At 32.7% G+C, this 14,465-nt stretch overlaps 1 protein-coding gene across 1 annotated transcript in view; it reads right to left on the bottom strand.

The window, feature by feature from the left end:
* LOC110109771 overlaps window positions 1–14,465 on the bottom strand; it is a 37,291-nt gene extending 22,826 nt beyond the window's left edge. Inside the window, exons 1-12 of the mRNA XM_020840968.2 lie at window positions 14,245–14,465; window positions 13,326–13,958; window positions 13,110–13,234; window positions 12,901–12,995; window positions 12,559–12,798; window positions 11,761–11,851; window positions 11,026–11,077; window positions 4,655–4,791; window positions 3,854–3,924; window positions 3,474–3,668; window positions 3,302–3,337; window positions 2,655–2,762 (exon numbers count right to left, since the gene is read on the bottom strand). Of these exons, the coding sequence (XP_020696627.1) occupies window positions 2,655–2,762; window positions 3,302–3,337; window positions 3,474–3,668; window positions 3,854–3,924; window positions 4,655–4,791; window positions 11,026–11,077; window positions 11,761–11,851; window positions 12,559–12,798; window positions 12,901–12,995; window positions 13,110–13,234; window positions 13,326–13,891 (1,716 nt within the window). The 5' untranslated portion in view covers window positions 13,892–13,958; window positions 14,245–14,465. The remainder of the gene's footprint in view (window positions 1–2,654; window positions 2,763–3,301; window positions 3,338–3,473; window positions 3,669–3,853; window positions 3,925–4,654; window positions 4,792–11,025; window positions 11,078–11,760; window positions 11,852–12,558; window positions 12,799–12,900; window positions 12,996–13,109; window positions 13,235–13,325; window positions 13,959–14,244) is intronic.

The raw sequence follows: 14,465 nt of genomic DNA, 5'->3' as shown, positions 1-14,465 counted from the left end.
ACTATACTATAACTATACAATACTACAACACTTATAATTGTACTATAACTAAACTATACTACAATACTATAACTATATTGATGTAATACTATACTACACCCATAACTATACTATACTATATTACTACTATACTATAACTATACAATACTACTACACTTATAACTATACTATAACTAAACTATACTACAATACTATAACTATATTGATGTAATACTATCCTACTATACTATAACTATACCATACTATACTACTACTATATTACATTATACAATACTACTACTATATTACGCTATACAATACTACTACTATATCTTACTATATTATATTACTACTATACTCTACAATACCATACTACTATTATACTATATAACACTATACTATATTATACTTTACTATATTATACTATACAATATTACATCATACTATACTACACCCATAATTATATTATACTATAACTATACAATACTACTACACTTATAACTATACTACAATACTATAACTATATTGATGTAATACTATACTACACCCATAACTATACTATAACTATACAATACTACTACACTTATAACTATATTATAACTAAACTATACTACAATACTATAACTATACTATACTACTATACTATAACTATACAATACTACAATACTCATATACTATATTACTACTACAATATATTATACTATATCATACTATACTATACTATATTACTACTATACTATAACTATACAATACCACTACACTTATAACTATACTATAACTAAACTATACTACAATACTATAACTATATTGATGTAATACTATACTACACCCATAACTATACTATACTATAATACTACTATACTATAACTATACAATACTACAACACTTATAATTGTACTATAACTAAACTATACTACAATACTATAACTATACTATACTACTATACTACTATACTACTATACTATAACTATACAATACTACAATACTCATATACTATATTACTACTACAATATATTATACTATATCATACTATACTATACTATATTAAATATATAACTATACTATACTATAAGTATATTATAATTATACTACACTATTATATTATAAATATATTATACTACAATACTATAAATATACCATAAATATGCAATACTACAATGTTTTAAATATACTATACCTATACTATACTACTATACTATAACTAAACAATACTACAATACATATACTACATTATATTACTACTACTATACTATAACTATAACATACTACTATACTACAACTATACAATACTACAATACTCATATACTATACTATATTACTACTATATCATACTATATAATAGTACTACTATACTATACTATTTTACTATTATTATACTACAACTACACTACTACTATTATAAATATACTACTATAACTATACAATACTACAATATACTATACTATACTATACTATAATTATACTATTCTATCATATTATAACTATACTATAGTACTATATTATAACTAAATTATACTACAATACTATAACTATACTATGCAATTCTACTTCTATACTATACTACACCCAGAACTATACAATACTACAATGTTTAAAATATACTATAACTATACTATACTACTACTATTCTATACTATATAAACAACATTATACTACCATTACAGTATTACTCTATACTATATAACTACTCTATACTATATATACTGCACCATATTACTACTATTCTATACTATGTAACTATACTATATTATATATACTACACTATACTACTACTACTTTATACTATATTTTATTAGGTTTGATAAAATAGACTACATCTTTGCTTAATATTTATGAGGACAAATCTATTGCTTTCATCTATAAGCTGCCATATAAGTACCCAAATTTCTAAAAAAAGATAAAATCTGAGCAGCTAAAGATGTTATTATGGCATAATTACGACTTGGAGAATAATTTTATATCTTACATAGTACTTTTTCACTGAAACTAAAACTAAATTTTGATGTGTGAAATATTTGAAACCACACCTCAATTACAATCTGAAGCTGTCTCTGACTTTGAAATGTGAACCACAGCCAAATAGTTGGTGGTTCTTCTCATATATTTTTTATTAGTTTGGAGCGCTATGAATTGGATCCAAAAACATTTTAATTCATTTGCATAAAATTTCAATTATCAGCATGACTTTCCTAATCAATAACTATTTTGTCATTAATAGAAAGCCAACAAAAATTTTCATCCTATTTGAATTTTAACTTGCATAGTTTTCATCAAAAAGAGGAAGTAACTGTTTTCACAATAATCACTTATCATCGCAAGATACGTGCATGTTTATTGCACCAGTTAACCGCATCTAAATCTAAATTGCATGCTCGATGTGTAGCAGAAATCCTAGATCATTGAATATTCTAAGTCAAAAAGATGTCTGAGACATCAGTTTAACAAGTAGCACAGGAAAGGGTGGTAAAAAGCATAAGCTACAAAAACTAAATAAGTAAATAACCAAATGCCAATAGAACCTTTCATCAATTTTGTCATGCTTTTCTACTAATGAATCAATACTTATTACAGCATAATACGTTGTATTAAATCATTAAATCTTCAGTGTAACAACGGATGAGTAAAGAACGATTAAAAAGATAACATAAAAAGAACAAGAAGTTAATCTTGGGTACCTTTGGAAGAGGAATAACAATGGGATTTCTAAATATTTTACTCATATTGCATTGCTTTGATTGTTTAGGTGCTCTTAATCCTTCTGTTAGTTGTTTCAAAGGAAAAGGCTGCAAAAAAAGTTGAGCATCAATTCGATCAGCAATGTCATAAAAGGACAGAAAAGTACAATTTTTACAGAAATGAATGAAACATGAAATGGAAAATGAAGAGAGTTTTACGGTAGGGTAACATCAAATATAATACTCAATAAGTATCATTCAATGTTAACACATCGATTTATCATCCAAGCTCTCTTTTATGGATCAACAGATGGGATAACTAACATTTTCATACAACAAGCAAAATTGTAAACAAGTCCAGTAGAAATATAAACTACAAGATATGGCAATAAAGAACAGAACCACTTCAGGCAATATCCCAAAAATGGGATAAGTTTATATTGTTCTTCAGCTGGCACGTGCCAGAGATCAAGATAAAAGAGCAACACAAACCATAACAGCATAGAGTTTGAAGATTAAATTAAGCAGAAAGTAGAAAAATGAAAATGCATGGTGAAAAGAGTGCATTAAAATGAATGATAGAAATAATTTGAATGCGTTGCATAAATGACCAAACTACACAGAATATTAAAAAGATTAGCAATTACCAGCCGAGCAAAGCGTATTTGTGGAACAACCATTGTCTGCATTATGCAAAACCAATATAAATCAAGAAAAGAATATGCCAAATGGAAAAAATCTCTCAGGTGTATTTACAAAAAAGATAAAGTTCTAAATGTGTTCAGTTCAAGCAGGCAGAAACAGGAATAAAGGTCCTACTAGTTTTTCCTTCTCTTTAGACCCTGTTTCTAAAATGTTCTGACCACATATCAAAACAACAGGCCCGGAAAGTTGTTCAAACATTTGCTCCATCTTACTAATAAACTCCTGGCGGCTCGACTTAGGAACAGCTCTCAACAACCATTTGGAAGAATCAGGAAAATATACAATAACTGGTTGCAAGGATGGCAGAACCTGCAAGAAGGACGAGAACAACAAGATGGTAATTAAGTATTTTCGCTAAATCACATGGAAGTTCATCCCAAACAGAAGCTTGAGATCTAAAGATGAAGAAATCATGTAAAGCAGATCTTCTTTAAATTAATGGCTAATTAGAAGAAAAATGTATCCACAAAGTGCACATAAGAGAACATGATCACCTCACAAAGTGCTTCAAGAGCTATATACCAATCTTCAGCCTCAGTGTCAAGATCATGCGCAATATCCTGAACTAAAAGGATAAACAAATAAGTTCCTCAGAACTCAAAACAAATATCCTAATGACTATCTTTACTATACCACTTCATAGAAGTCCATCGAAGATGCTTTTATAAGAAACTACACCTAGTGTTTTTTATGAACGTTTTCTAAACACAACCAAAAGGCCAGCTAATACATATATTGCCTTTGCAAAATCACAAACAACTATAAAAAGCACAAAAGTTTCTGAATTTTGCAGATTTGAATAGATACATATGAGATGATAGTATACGCATGGACAGTGTATAATTAAGATAGAAGATCATGAGCTGCAAGTATAATGTGACCATCTAAATGAATGTGTGATGGTGATTTTTCAATTATTGCATACTGCACCGGGCATATATGGATGGGCATTGTAAACTATTTAAACTTAATATACAAACAATATCCACATATTTAATCCATGAATATATTATCTTCCACACTCGTGTAGTATCATTATGTTATTTAAGATGTTCTGGATTATATGGGCATAGTATATTATAGCCTGTATCGCCAGTTTTAACCAGTTTTCCATGCTTCATATATTCTGAACAAAACAATTACGCCCACGAATACAGAAAAATAACAATCCATGCAAGCTTGAATATAGAAAAGAATGAGGCGCATTTCAATTTTTAAAGCTCAACCAGCTTAAGATGAGACCCACTTCCAAATAATCAATATTGGCATTATATGAAAATGAAATTGAAACATACTGTCAAACCAATAAAGAGATAATTTGTCATCTTTTTCCTTGTCATCTCCTGTCTCGTTCGTTGCATTATCAAGAATTACAGCTACATGATTCTCCTTAACCTCATACACTTCCCCACGCTGCCCACTCACCAGAGATCTGCAAGAATTTACAGAATTTAGTTACTCTTAAATATTGAAAAGAAACCCATACACATATGCATCAAACTTATCCGACTTCATCTTGTACATGATGAACAGGAAAACATAGCAAACACAACCCTAAATTTATTAAACCAAAATGCATGAATCATATTTTATTTTCATGAAATCTAGGGGGTAAGATCCACAACAAAACATTTACTAACAAATATAGCACTCAGTTAAAGTCCTACAAGATGTTGGAAAAAAAAACTAAAGTCCGCATCTCTAGGATCCAAAATATGATAAATAAAGCTATGAAACGTATATTCACCAGTCAACACGCAATAGCCATATGATGACAAAATAGATCTCAAAAGCTAAGTTTCAAATAAAGTCTTCAAACCATATCTAAACTAGTTGCAAACCCAGCCATTCAAAGCCGTCAGGAAGATTTTGCCTTGAATGGCCTCTATAGGAAAGTAACGAGGCAACTAATGACACTTACTAAACCTCAGAAGTCATATCTGTATAGAATCTCGTTAATGAGGCAACTAATAATGCTTCCAAAACCTCAGAAGCATCAACACAAAACAGATTCAAAATCAGAGAAATAATAATTTGAATTACTGGAAGATGTCCATGTGCATACTAAAAACACTTCCAAAACCTTAATAGCATCAACATAGATCGTATTCAAAATCAGACTCACAATTTGAATTACTGAGATATATTAGTGTAATTATATCAGTTTCAATTTTAGATTTCTGACAATAGGTTGCACAAGTCGATAACATTTTTTCCACAATTATCAATCCTAAAATTGTGAATATAATAAAGAATAGAGAAAAATAGTAGAGACTAATTTTAAAATCAAGAACTCTGAAATTATTATGCAAAGTGGAACGGCTTGTGGTGCGGCTCCTAAAAATATCCTACCGGATGGATTATCAAGAATTGATCCAAAAACCAACCCATGAAATAAGTTATTGGATATTAACCTAAATTCTAAAAAGCAAGCACGCCATATATAAGCCATGTCATGATGGCGAAATGCATGGCACTTTTAAATAATCTCATTTATAATGACAGCATTTATAATTTGATTAAAAAAAAAAGATGAATAAAACCATGCCAGTATGACCAACAGTATTTTGAGAATATTAAATGTGGTAAAGTTATTCACAGATATATACGCCAAAAAGTTGTAAATGTAGAGTTATGCATTTGTTATTTTGAACTTTAGTTTTTCTTAACGTGCAAAGAGAAGTTCCCTTGGCCCAAAACCAGATAAAGAAGAATAAATTTAGGACATTATGAACCATTCAATCACAAATCAAAGCTTGGAGTCATGCAAGAACCAAATCATGGACAGCCCACTTGAGCTGACATTGCAACTCCTCAACAACTCACATATGGAATAGAGTGGCTATATTGCCATTTCAGAAAATGTTTTTACAAATGTTTAAGAGATGAAGATCCGTCTTGTCTCCTCATATTGCAGTTTAGCATGAGCATTCCGGTTAAAACAATCAACATGATTATTTTTTGTTAACTAGGGTGCACTTTGATAGGGAAAGATCAATATGCTTCACAAATGTGATCAGAGTTAATCAAACAAAACAAATACATGATCATAGTTGATCAACCCATAGACAAAATAGGACCCTTTCTTGCAAAATATTAACCTGAAAACTCGATAAACACCAAAGCCACAACTACATTAAAGTCTATGCTGCGATGGCATAGGAGAAGCAATGCAGATGATTGATGGTACGTATATGATTCCTCGTGTAAGAAAGTTTTCTCCTACGATGATGATATGTTCATTATATTATACATCCCAATAGCCCTTTTGCGTAGAAAGAAATCTAATTATATAATTTAAATTATATAATAAATATGTTTTCGATGCTAAAAGTAATCCACTATATTACCTTATATCCGTTAAAAGTTATCATTTATTATCATATCTAATTCTTAGGCTATTAAAAAACTTATATCGCCAGCTATAATTTCTAGCAAATCAATTGGAAGATATGCTCAATACCTTCCATGGCCGAAAGCAAGGTGAAGCAGGTTGCTTGGGGGAGATGGTGAAGAGAGAGAGAAGGGAGAAAGATCAGTCTAAGAGCTTATAGTAGAAAACATTTTTCAGACTGCTGAGAATCTAATAGAATTTCATCACATCATCCTACAACAATAATTTCTTTTAATGGTTTTCTAAGATATCCATCCACAACTACCATAAGTTCTATCATCATGCTATCTTCTGGAATCACCTTACCATTACAAGGTTTTTTTTTCTTTCTTTCTTTCTAAATAAGAAGAAAATTAATTATCATTCAGCTGCTCAACTTTTACAAGTAACCAAACATTTTCTCATTTCATAAAACATAAAGTAGCTATTGCAAAATTATAGGCTTAATTATATCATTGATTTTAAATCTCATATTTCATAACCTACATGAATCCTTTTATAACCTATTCAACCAAAACCTAAATGCCCATTTAAATCATCTCCAATAAATAAATTTAGGCATATGTTGTACTAGGTCATTCATCCATTCCCAACATTGATTTTTTGAACTAACTACTAATCCAACTTTAGAAGCAAAAGACAATAACCACATTTAAATTGTCCTCGTCAATAATTATCAAAATAACAATCGCCCTAACATTAACCATATTTCACCTCAAAAATTTTAGCTTCAACTCTCTTTCCACTAGTATTCCAACCCCATTTCTATTGCTCACTTTTGCAAAACACAAAATATTATAATCATCGCAAATGTCGATGGATTTTTTTACCTTCTCATTTAGTTTCTTGTTAACAAGAAATATTTGTTCTTCTTCTAATCATTGTATCAATCAATTCACTCTCCTTTACATTTAAAGTCCCAAAATTTTAAGTAGTAAATCTAATCTTAGATTAGAATTAGTCAACCCTTTCTTAATTTTCACTATAATTAGATTAGATTGAGGCACATCACTAAGGTGTGAAGCCCTAGCTCACCATTATCTACTTTACATCACAATTAGGTTAAGTTGTGAAGTAATACTTAGGGTGCGTTTGGGACGAAGCTTTTATTGCTTCACGTTATGTAAAGTAACCGAAGGATTGTTTGGGGCGCCGAGTTCATGCTCCGTTGTAAAAAATTTTGCGTCCCGTGGTTACTTTTGCCACCCTAAGAAGGCCTCCTGCGGTCCGCTGCTGGTCGTTGCTTTCCGCAGTTTTGAAGCACATAAATGACGGAAATGTCCCACTTGCAATGTTCACTGCAAACCAACGCCAACTCCTTAAGCTCATCCATCTCCGACTCATCTTCTCTGAAGCTCACGCAAGTCTCCCGACCTTTGCTCTCCGTCCCGCCTCTGCATTGGTAAGTTCGAATCCAGGAGTTCCCCGCCACTCACGACATCTACTCCTCCGACCTGCTCCAAGTCTTTCAACCCGACAGTTCCATCAATCGGCCAATTCCCAGCCTCAAGCTCTTCCGTTCAATCGAATGAGCCCCGACTCCCTCGCAGATCAATCACGATCCTGGGCCTAGGCGGTGTGCAGGGCGTGCGAATGGAAGGCATGGGCGGCATGCTTCTCTATTTGGTCCAGAGAAGGGGCAAGGGGCGGCTGGTGGCATTCATGGCTTCCATCTGGCCGATGGACAACAGGGGCTAGGGCATTTTTTTTCTAAAAAAAAAATCTATAGTTCCAGTTATTATTCCTTAATAGTTAATCCTGGTGTGCATGAGAGCTGTAGAAAAGTGCACTTCCATTATCATCTTTCTTCGACGCTACCTGCAATTGGAGTTCAAGAGACTGAGAGAGCAGAAGCAACCTCCGAAAGGGTCTTGTGCATGTGATTGAGGCCAAGACTGAGCACAGACAGGTATTGAAGAACTTATTCCTTATTGTAATTATTACAAAAAGAAGCAAAGATTTGTAGGTGGAAGGCAATCCGATACTTGAAGCAATTAAAAAAAAAATCTCTATTGCCTTTGTTCATTTGCTGTGCTTTCCTAAACGTGTAGGCTTGCTTCTTTCATCAAAGTTTTTTGCCACGAGCATGCTTTTTAAAAAAAATGATGTCTGAAATCAAAATGAGTCGTGAGTATGTGGCCAAAGGTTATTTGTTTACAGAGCATATACATCAATTAATGGACTTGATTTTTACATATTTTCATATTCTCTGTACACTAAATTTGAGCTTATTTGCAATGTAATTAGACCATTTCTGGATTCAAGTTATTTGTAATCAAAGTAGTTTACTTTACCAAGAATATAACTCATTATTAGCCTTTTGATGAATACATTTACATATATTTGCAATGTAATTAAGTATTAGATATTGTAATTTTTTCAAGATTATTTTGAAGTATGATATTATACAGTCAAAAAAAAAATTTTGCTCTGTTCTTTAGTTAACCTTAAGAAAGCTTGCTTGAAATATTTTATTTTTTTTGGAAAGCTGCTCAATAAGAACTTTTTTTCTTCTATGTTTGATGTATGAACAATTATCTTGGATGTTTTGTTTTTGGAAAGCTGCTCGATGAGAACTTTTTTCTTCTATGTTGAGCTTGATCGTTGTAATGTGAAGTAATATGTTACTTTGCTTGGCAGTGAAGGCCCCTTTCAAACTAATTTGTCAATTGAAATTCATCAAATAACTTGTTGTTTTCTTATTGTCGTAATAATAGTTTCTTCAATCAAACATGAGGCAGAAGATGTACAAATTATGAGACACAAGATAGAGATGCATGATGTCTCTTGTTTTATAAATGACTAGCAACAACCATGAATTATATAGATCTACATATTGCCTCTTGTTATAATCTAAAGGTTCTAGAATTGGTAGTGTAATTTCATTTTCACAAATGAATTCATGAAATTTATTATTTTTATAGTATGGCTGCTATGGTTTTGCTTGAAAACAATCTTTTAATTCAGTGATCAGGATGATTATGAAGTTGTAAGAGAAGTTGGAAGAGGTAAATATAGTGAAGTCTTTCAAGGCATTAGTGTTTGTAACATGGGTCGTTGCATCATTAAAATCCTCAAACCAGTCAAAAGAAAGAAGGTTTTGTATGTATGTTTGATGCAAAAATTGTCTTTTGAATTCTAGAAGTCATACTGTTAATGTTATCTATTTTTGACAAGGTAAATAAGTTTATCACTAGCTGGATACACAGATTCCTCTAGAGTGAAAATAGATGGTTTTGCAAGTATGTTTGCTGTGGTGGAAGGGATTGCTGGATTTAAAAGGAGTTTGTTTTCCTTGTAATAATTTTGTTTAGCTCATTCCTAGCAAATTATCTTTTTTTTCCAAATCCATGTCTACAATTTTGGAATTTTCTTATATTTTTTTATTAATAGAGCATTTCTGCGTATTAGACATTTTGCTAGCTGATGATTTGAATTAATAATTGATGCCATGATGCTAAATTTATGTGGAAAGCCTGGCAGAATATGGAATGTTGAGATATGATCATGACAGTAATTTTTTTTTTTCAGATTATTTTAAAATATGATACTACATTATTAAAAAAAAATTTGATTATGATATTTAAAATTTCATAAAAATTGATACAAATTTAATTTAGAATTGTTAACTTGTTGGGATATGATTTTTTTTTATTTGACAATTAAATAATTTCTTTTCATCTCATTATATAAGAGTATAAAGATAATTTACTCTCATACAGCTGCAGCACAGCAACTTGACAGTTATACTTCCCAAACAAAATCTATTGCTTTATGTACAGCAATTTCAAAAAGCAACTTTATATACAACAATTTCACAACCTACTTTACCGACAGCTGCAGCCGTCCCAAACGCACCCCTAGGGGTGACATCCTAGTAGACCTTGCCTATATCCCACCATAATTAGGTTTAAGTTGTGGAGCACCAAGTCTGAGGAATGCAAATACTATAAGCAGGTGACTAAGTCAAGAAAAATGGATGACATGAATAGGGACATTTATATAAGCATGAAACAAATATGAACCATAGATTTCTACCAATTAAGTCAATTCAAGAACTGTTGACAGGAATAAGAGCACTAATATGTGCATGTAAAGCATCCAAACAAAGATTCCTACAAATTCTGTAACAGAAGACTGCCTATTAGCAGCTGATTCAAACATCCATTCTGACACTTCATTAAGATTTACCAATCTAATGATAGTTCATCAACATTGTGCAAAAAACTGAAACGAAAAAGAATTATGCATGCAGAGTTAGAAATTAAATACTCTTTTTCATCTCCAACTAGCACAGAAGCCCCAACATATTTCACACGATCACCTGTATAAAAAAGAATTAAAAATGACTTCAGAAATTTCAACGGCATAAGGTTATTGAAACTTGCCTAGGTTTTCACAAGAGCATTAAGAATGCCTAAAGGTTAAATCACATCTTTAAGTTGTGAAAAATCCTGGCCTAAATAGAGCATGGATAAAACAGTAAAAAGGGAGAGAAATACCTAAATAATAATTATGCACTTCTCAATAAGAACAATTGTAAGCAGTTTCCAGTATTAACATAAGAACATATGCCATCTATAAAGTTAAGCTCTAACTGTAAAGCCATACAGCAGAGGAAAGCTAGCAGTAAGCAAAGGAAATAATTCTACAATATTTGAATTCTAGGCAGTATTAAGAAAAAATAAACAAGATAACAAACTTCCAATAGACAAGGAAGAGGCCCGCCAGGAGAAATTACGAATACAAAGCCCTTTTTACTTATCATAATTCCCAAGATTAAAAAAGTTGTGACAAATCCTCATTGGAATAATAACGCTGCTAGAAGGTGGATTAAAAGGATAAATTATAATGAAGTTGGTTATAATTTTTTTCAAAAATCATTCAAACTCAGAAAATAAGCACAAAAAAACAGCTATCAATATGTCAAAGCCTGATCTGATTGATATGTCTTAGCTCGACAATGCATCATACAAGATATCAAGCTACACTAACACTTATTATTACCCTTTTTGAGAGGCCTTTTTGATTCTTCTGAAGAGGCGTCAGATTCTGCAGTTGCTGGTGCACTTTCACTTTCACCTTCACCAGATATATTCTGTATAATGTTAATCAAATTATAAAATATTACTCAACAGATGAACAAGACAGCTACTCATAAAAAGGTTAGTATTAGAATCTTATGTGAGAAGAGTGGTTATATTATAAGAAAAAAAAAGTGCTCCAGTTGGAGTTGGCAGGACTAAACTTGTCAGAAAATTTATGAAAATATAAATTCAAAAAAAGTAAAGAGTCTAAAAGTATTCAGACGATGTTTACTTCCTGTGCTTAAATGCCTAAAACTAACATAACCTAAATCCAAACTTCAAGTGGCGACATTGGACATATAAGAAAGTAGGTCCAAGAGAATACAGCTAATATGCACTCAATTGGGATTCAATGAAGAGGCAACTCCATATGAATCATATATATATATATAACTTTAAGGGAACAATTATATATCTAAAGATTAGGAATCGAGGCTTTTGTCAGGTTTGCAACCCACCCCCCCCCCCCCCCCCCCCCCCCCCCCACCCCCACCTTTTTTTTTTTTTCCCAAATTCCCATTTTAAATGATTATGGATTACGTTTCCATAACAAGAAAACTGTGAAGGCTTAATGCATCTTTCCCACACATTAATATACATGATTATTTTTATAAGTAACAAAAATAGATTGATAATCCCTTGTTTTATGGTTAACTGACAGCATAGAAACTAGTTTTTTGACGTATTGCAGTAAAATATGAAGCATACAGTATCTAACCTTTGCAAATTCCTCAAGGCTGCAGGGCAAAAGTTTCTTAAGAGCCTCTGCAGATGCTCGGACATCAACACTATCATCATCATCACTTTCACCTGACTTTGCTTCACTGCTGCTTGTCCATTCTTCTTCATTTCTTGCCTCATTCTCCACTTCTTCCTCTGATTCTGATGTACATCCTTCTCCTGATTCAGCATGCCCATCCTCTGAGTCACTTTCAGAAGCATATTCTTCACCAAAATCCTGAATCGCAAGTTCACAACATAATAGGAAGAAATAGTCTTAATCTTCTTTCCAAGTCAAACACTTGTTAGTGGTATTGAATAGACATCATAATGTACTTACAAATGGAGCAAGAACACTGCTGTCAAGCACAAGCAAGGGGACCTGCAAATCTCTAGCAAGGGCCCTAACTAGTCTCTCCCGGTAAAGTTCAGTCCCTACGAACAAAAACAGATAGCTTTAATACTATTTTCCAGAACTATAGCACTGGTGGGATGAAAAGAAAAAAAGCTAATAAAACAGAACGGTTCATGTGGCCTTCATAAGGAAACCTGCCATGCTCTGAAGCAAAATTCTCCCACTTGAAGAGGCCAACCGCGCACCGTAACTTAATGCAAAGTTTCTCTGTCTCAAATGCGAGGCAGCACATTCTACTAACAAGTTTTTTGTGTGTTCACTGTTACATCAAATGGAAGATATACGTAAGGTTGTAATACTAAAATTCGAAAATAATAATGGAAGTAGTCAAGTTGATGAAATATCGTTACTTGATGTGATAAGGAAATGATTTCCACGAGACTGTAATTTTCTCCCATGGAACCACTCTCCGCAAGAACTCATTCTTAAACCGCTGCCGCATTGGTAAAACAGGAGACTCTTTTTCCTTGCTATTGATGGATAGCTTCTCAGCGTTGAGCCACTCCTGCTGTTCATGCTCACCAAGTCGTGCATGCAGGTTGCTGTGCTCGGGATCAGATAAACCATCCTCCTTTTGAGACTTTCCATCTTCAAATTTAGACCCATCCTTCATAGGTACATGCTTTCCCTCGCTAGCATTACTTCCATCACCACTACAACTATAAAATCTATACGACTTGTGTGCTAAAGGTATCCGATACCTACTACAAAATCCTACACAACAAGTTGGCAAAGACGTTGTAGATGAGCAGAATCTTATAGCAGCGCTCAGATTAGGCGAGATTTCCCTAACGTCGATATTTCTATATGAATTAAATTGAGGCCTAATTCCAGTGCATGACCTAAATGTATTAGTTGATGGACTTAATAGGGAAACCCAGCTCTGCCCTCTACTTTTCAACTTCCTAGCATACATTGCAGCCTTTTGCAACCTGTAGGTCTTATTGCATTGCCATGCTCACTTGCATCTTCTGCAAATAAACCTGCAATTTTACAGAAAGTATATGAGTGGTATATGAAACTTAACTTATATGAAAGAATTAGGATTTTTCATCCTATTTCATAATCCCTGGTTTTCAACAATAAACATTATCACACGCTTTACTAGCATATCAGCAGCTAAAGACGCAAGCTCTCGCCGCACAAGGGAAATCCTTCTAAAAGATAGCCACAAGAGAATCTACAAAACTTAAACCTAAAACAACCATTAATGCAAAGAACTGAACTCAATTAGCGAAATCCTTCTAAAAGTTGCGGTAGAGAACTCACGCCAAGAGCACGGAGTGCAGGCAAACAATCTAGAGGATCGAGATAGAAAACAACCCGCAGTAAACCCTATAGGGAGTGAAAAGTTCTAATAATCTGCGATCCTCTACAAAAATTTGGTAATTCCTCGTATCGCTCGTCTGGATTTCCTGAGCGTTGTAAAAGATAAATGGAAAAGAAACCGGAACAAGGGTTTCTTTGCTCCCACGACCGCCTGTTGACTG

This window comes from Dendrobium catenatum, unplaced genomic scaffold, assembly GCF_001605985.2.
Source record: "Dendrobium catenatum unplaced genomic scaffold, ASM160598v2 fragScaff_scaffold_1116, whole genome shotgun sequence".
NCBI classification, from domain to species: Eukaryota; Viridiplantae; Streptophyta; class Magnoliopsida; order Asparagales; family Orchidaceae; genus Dendrobium; species Dendrobium catenatum.
This window is presented reverse-complemented; position numbering and strand designations above follow the sequence as displayed.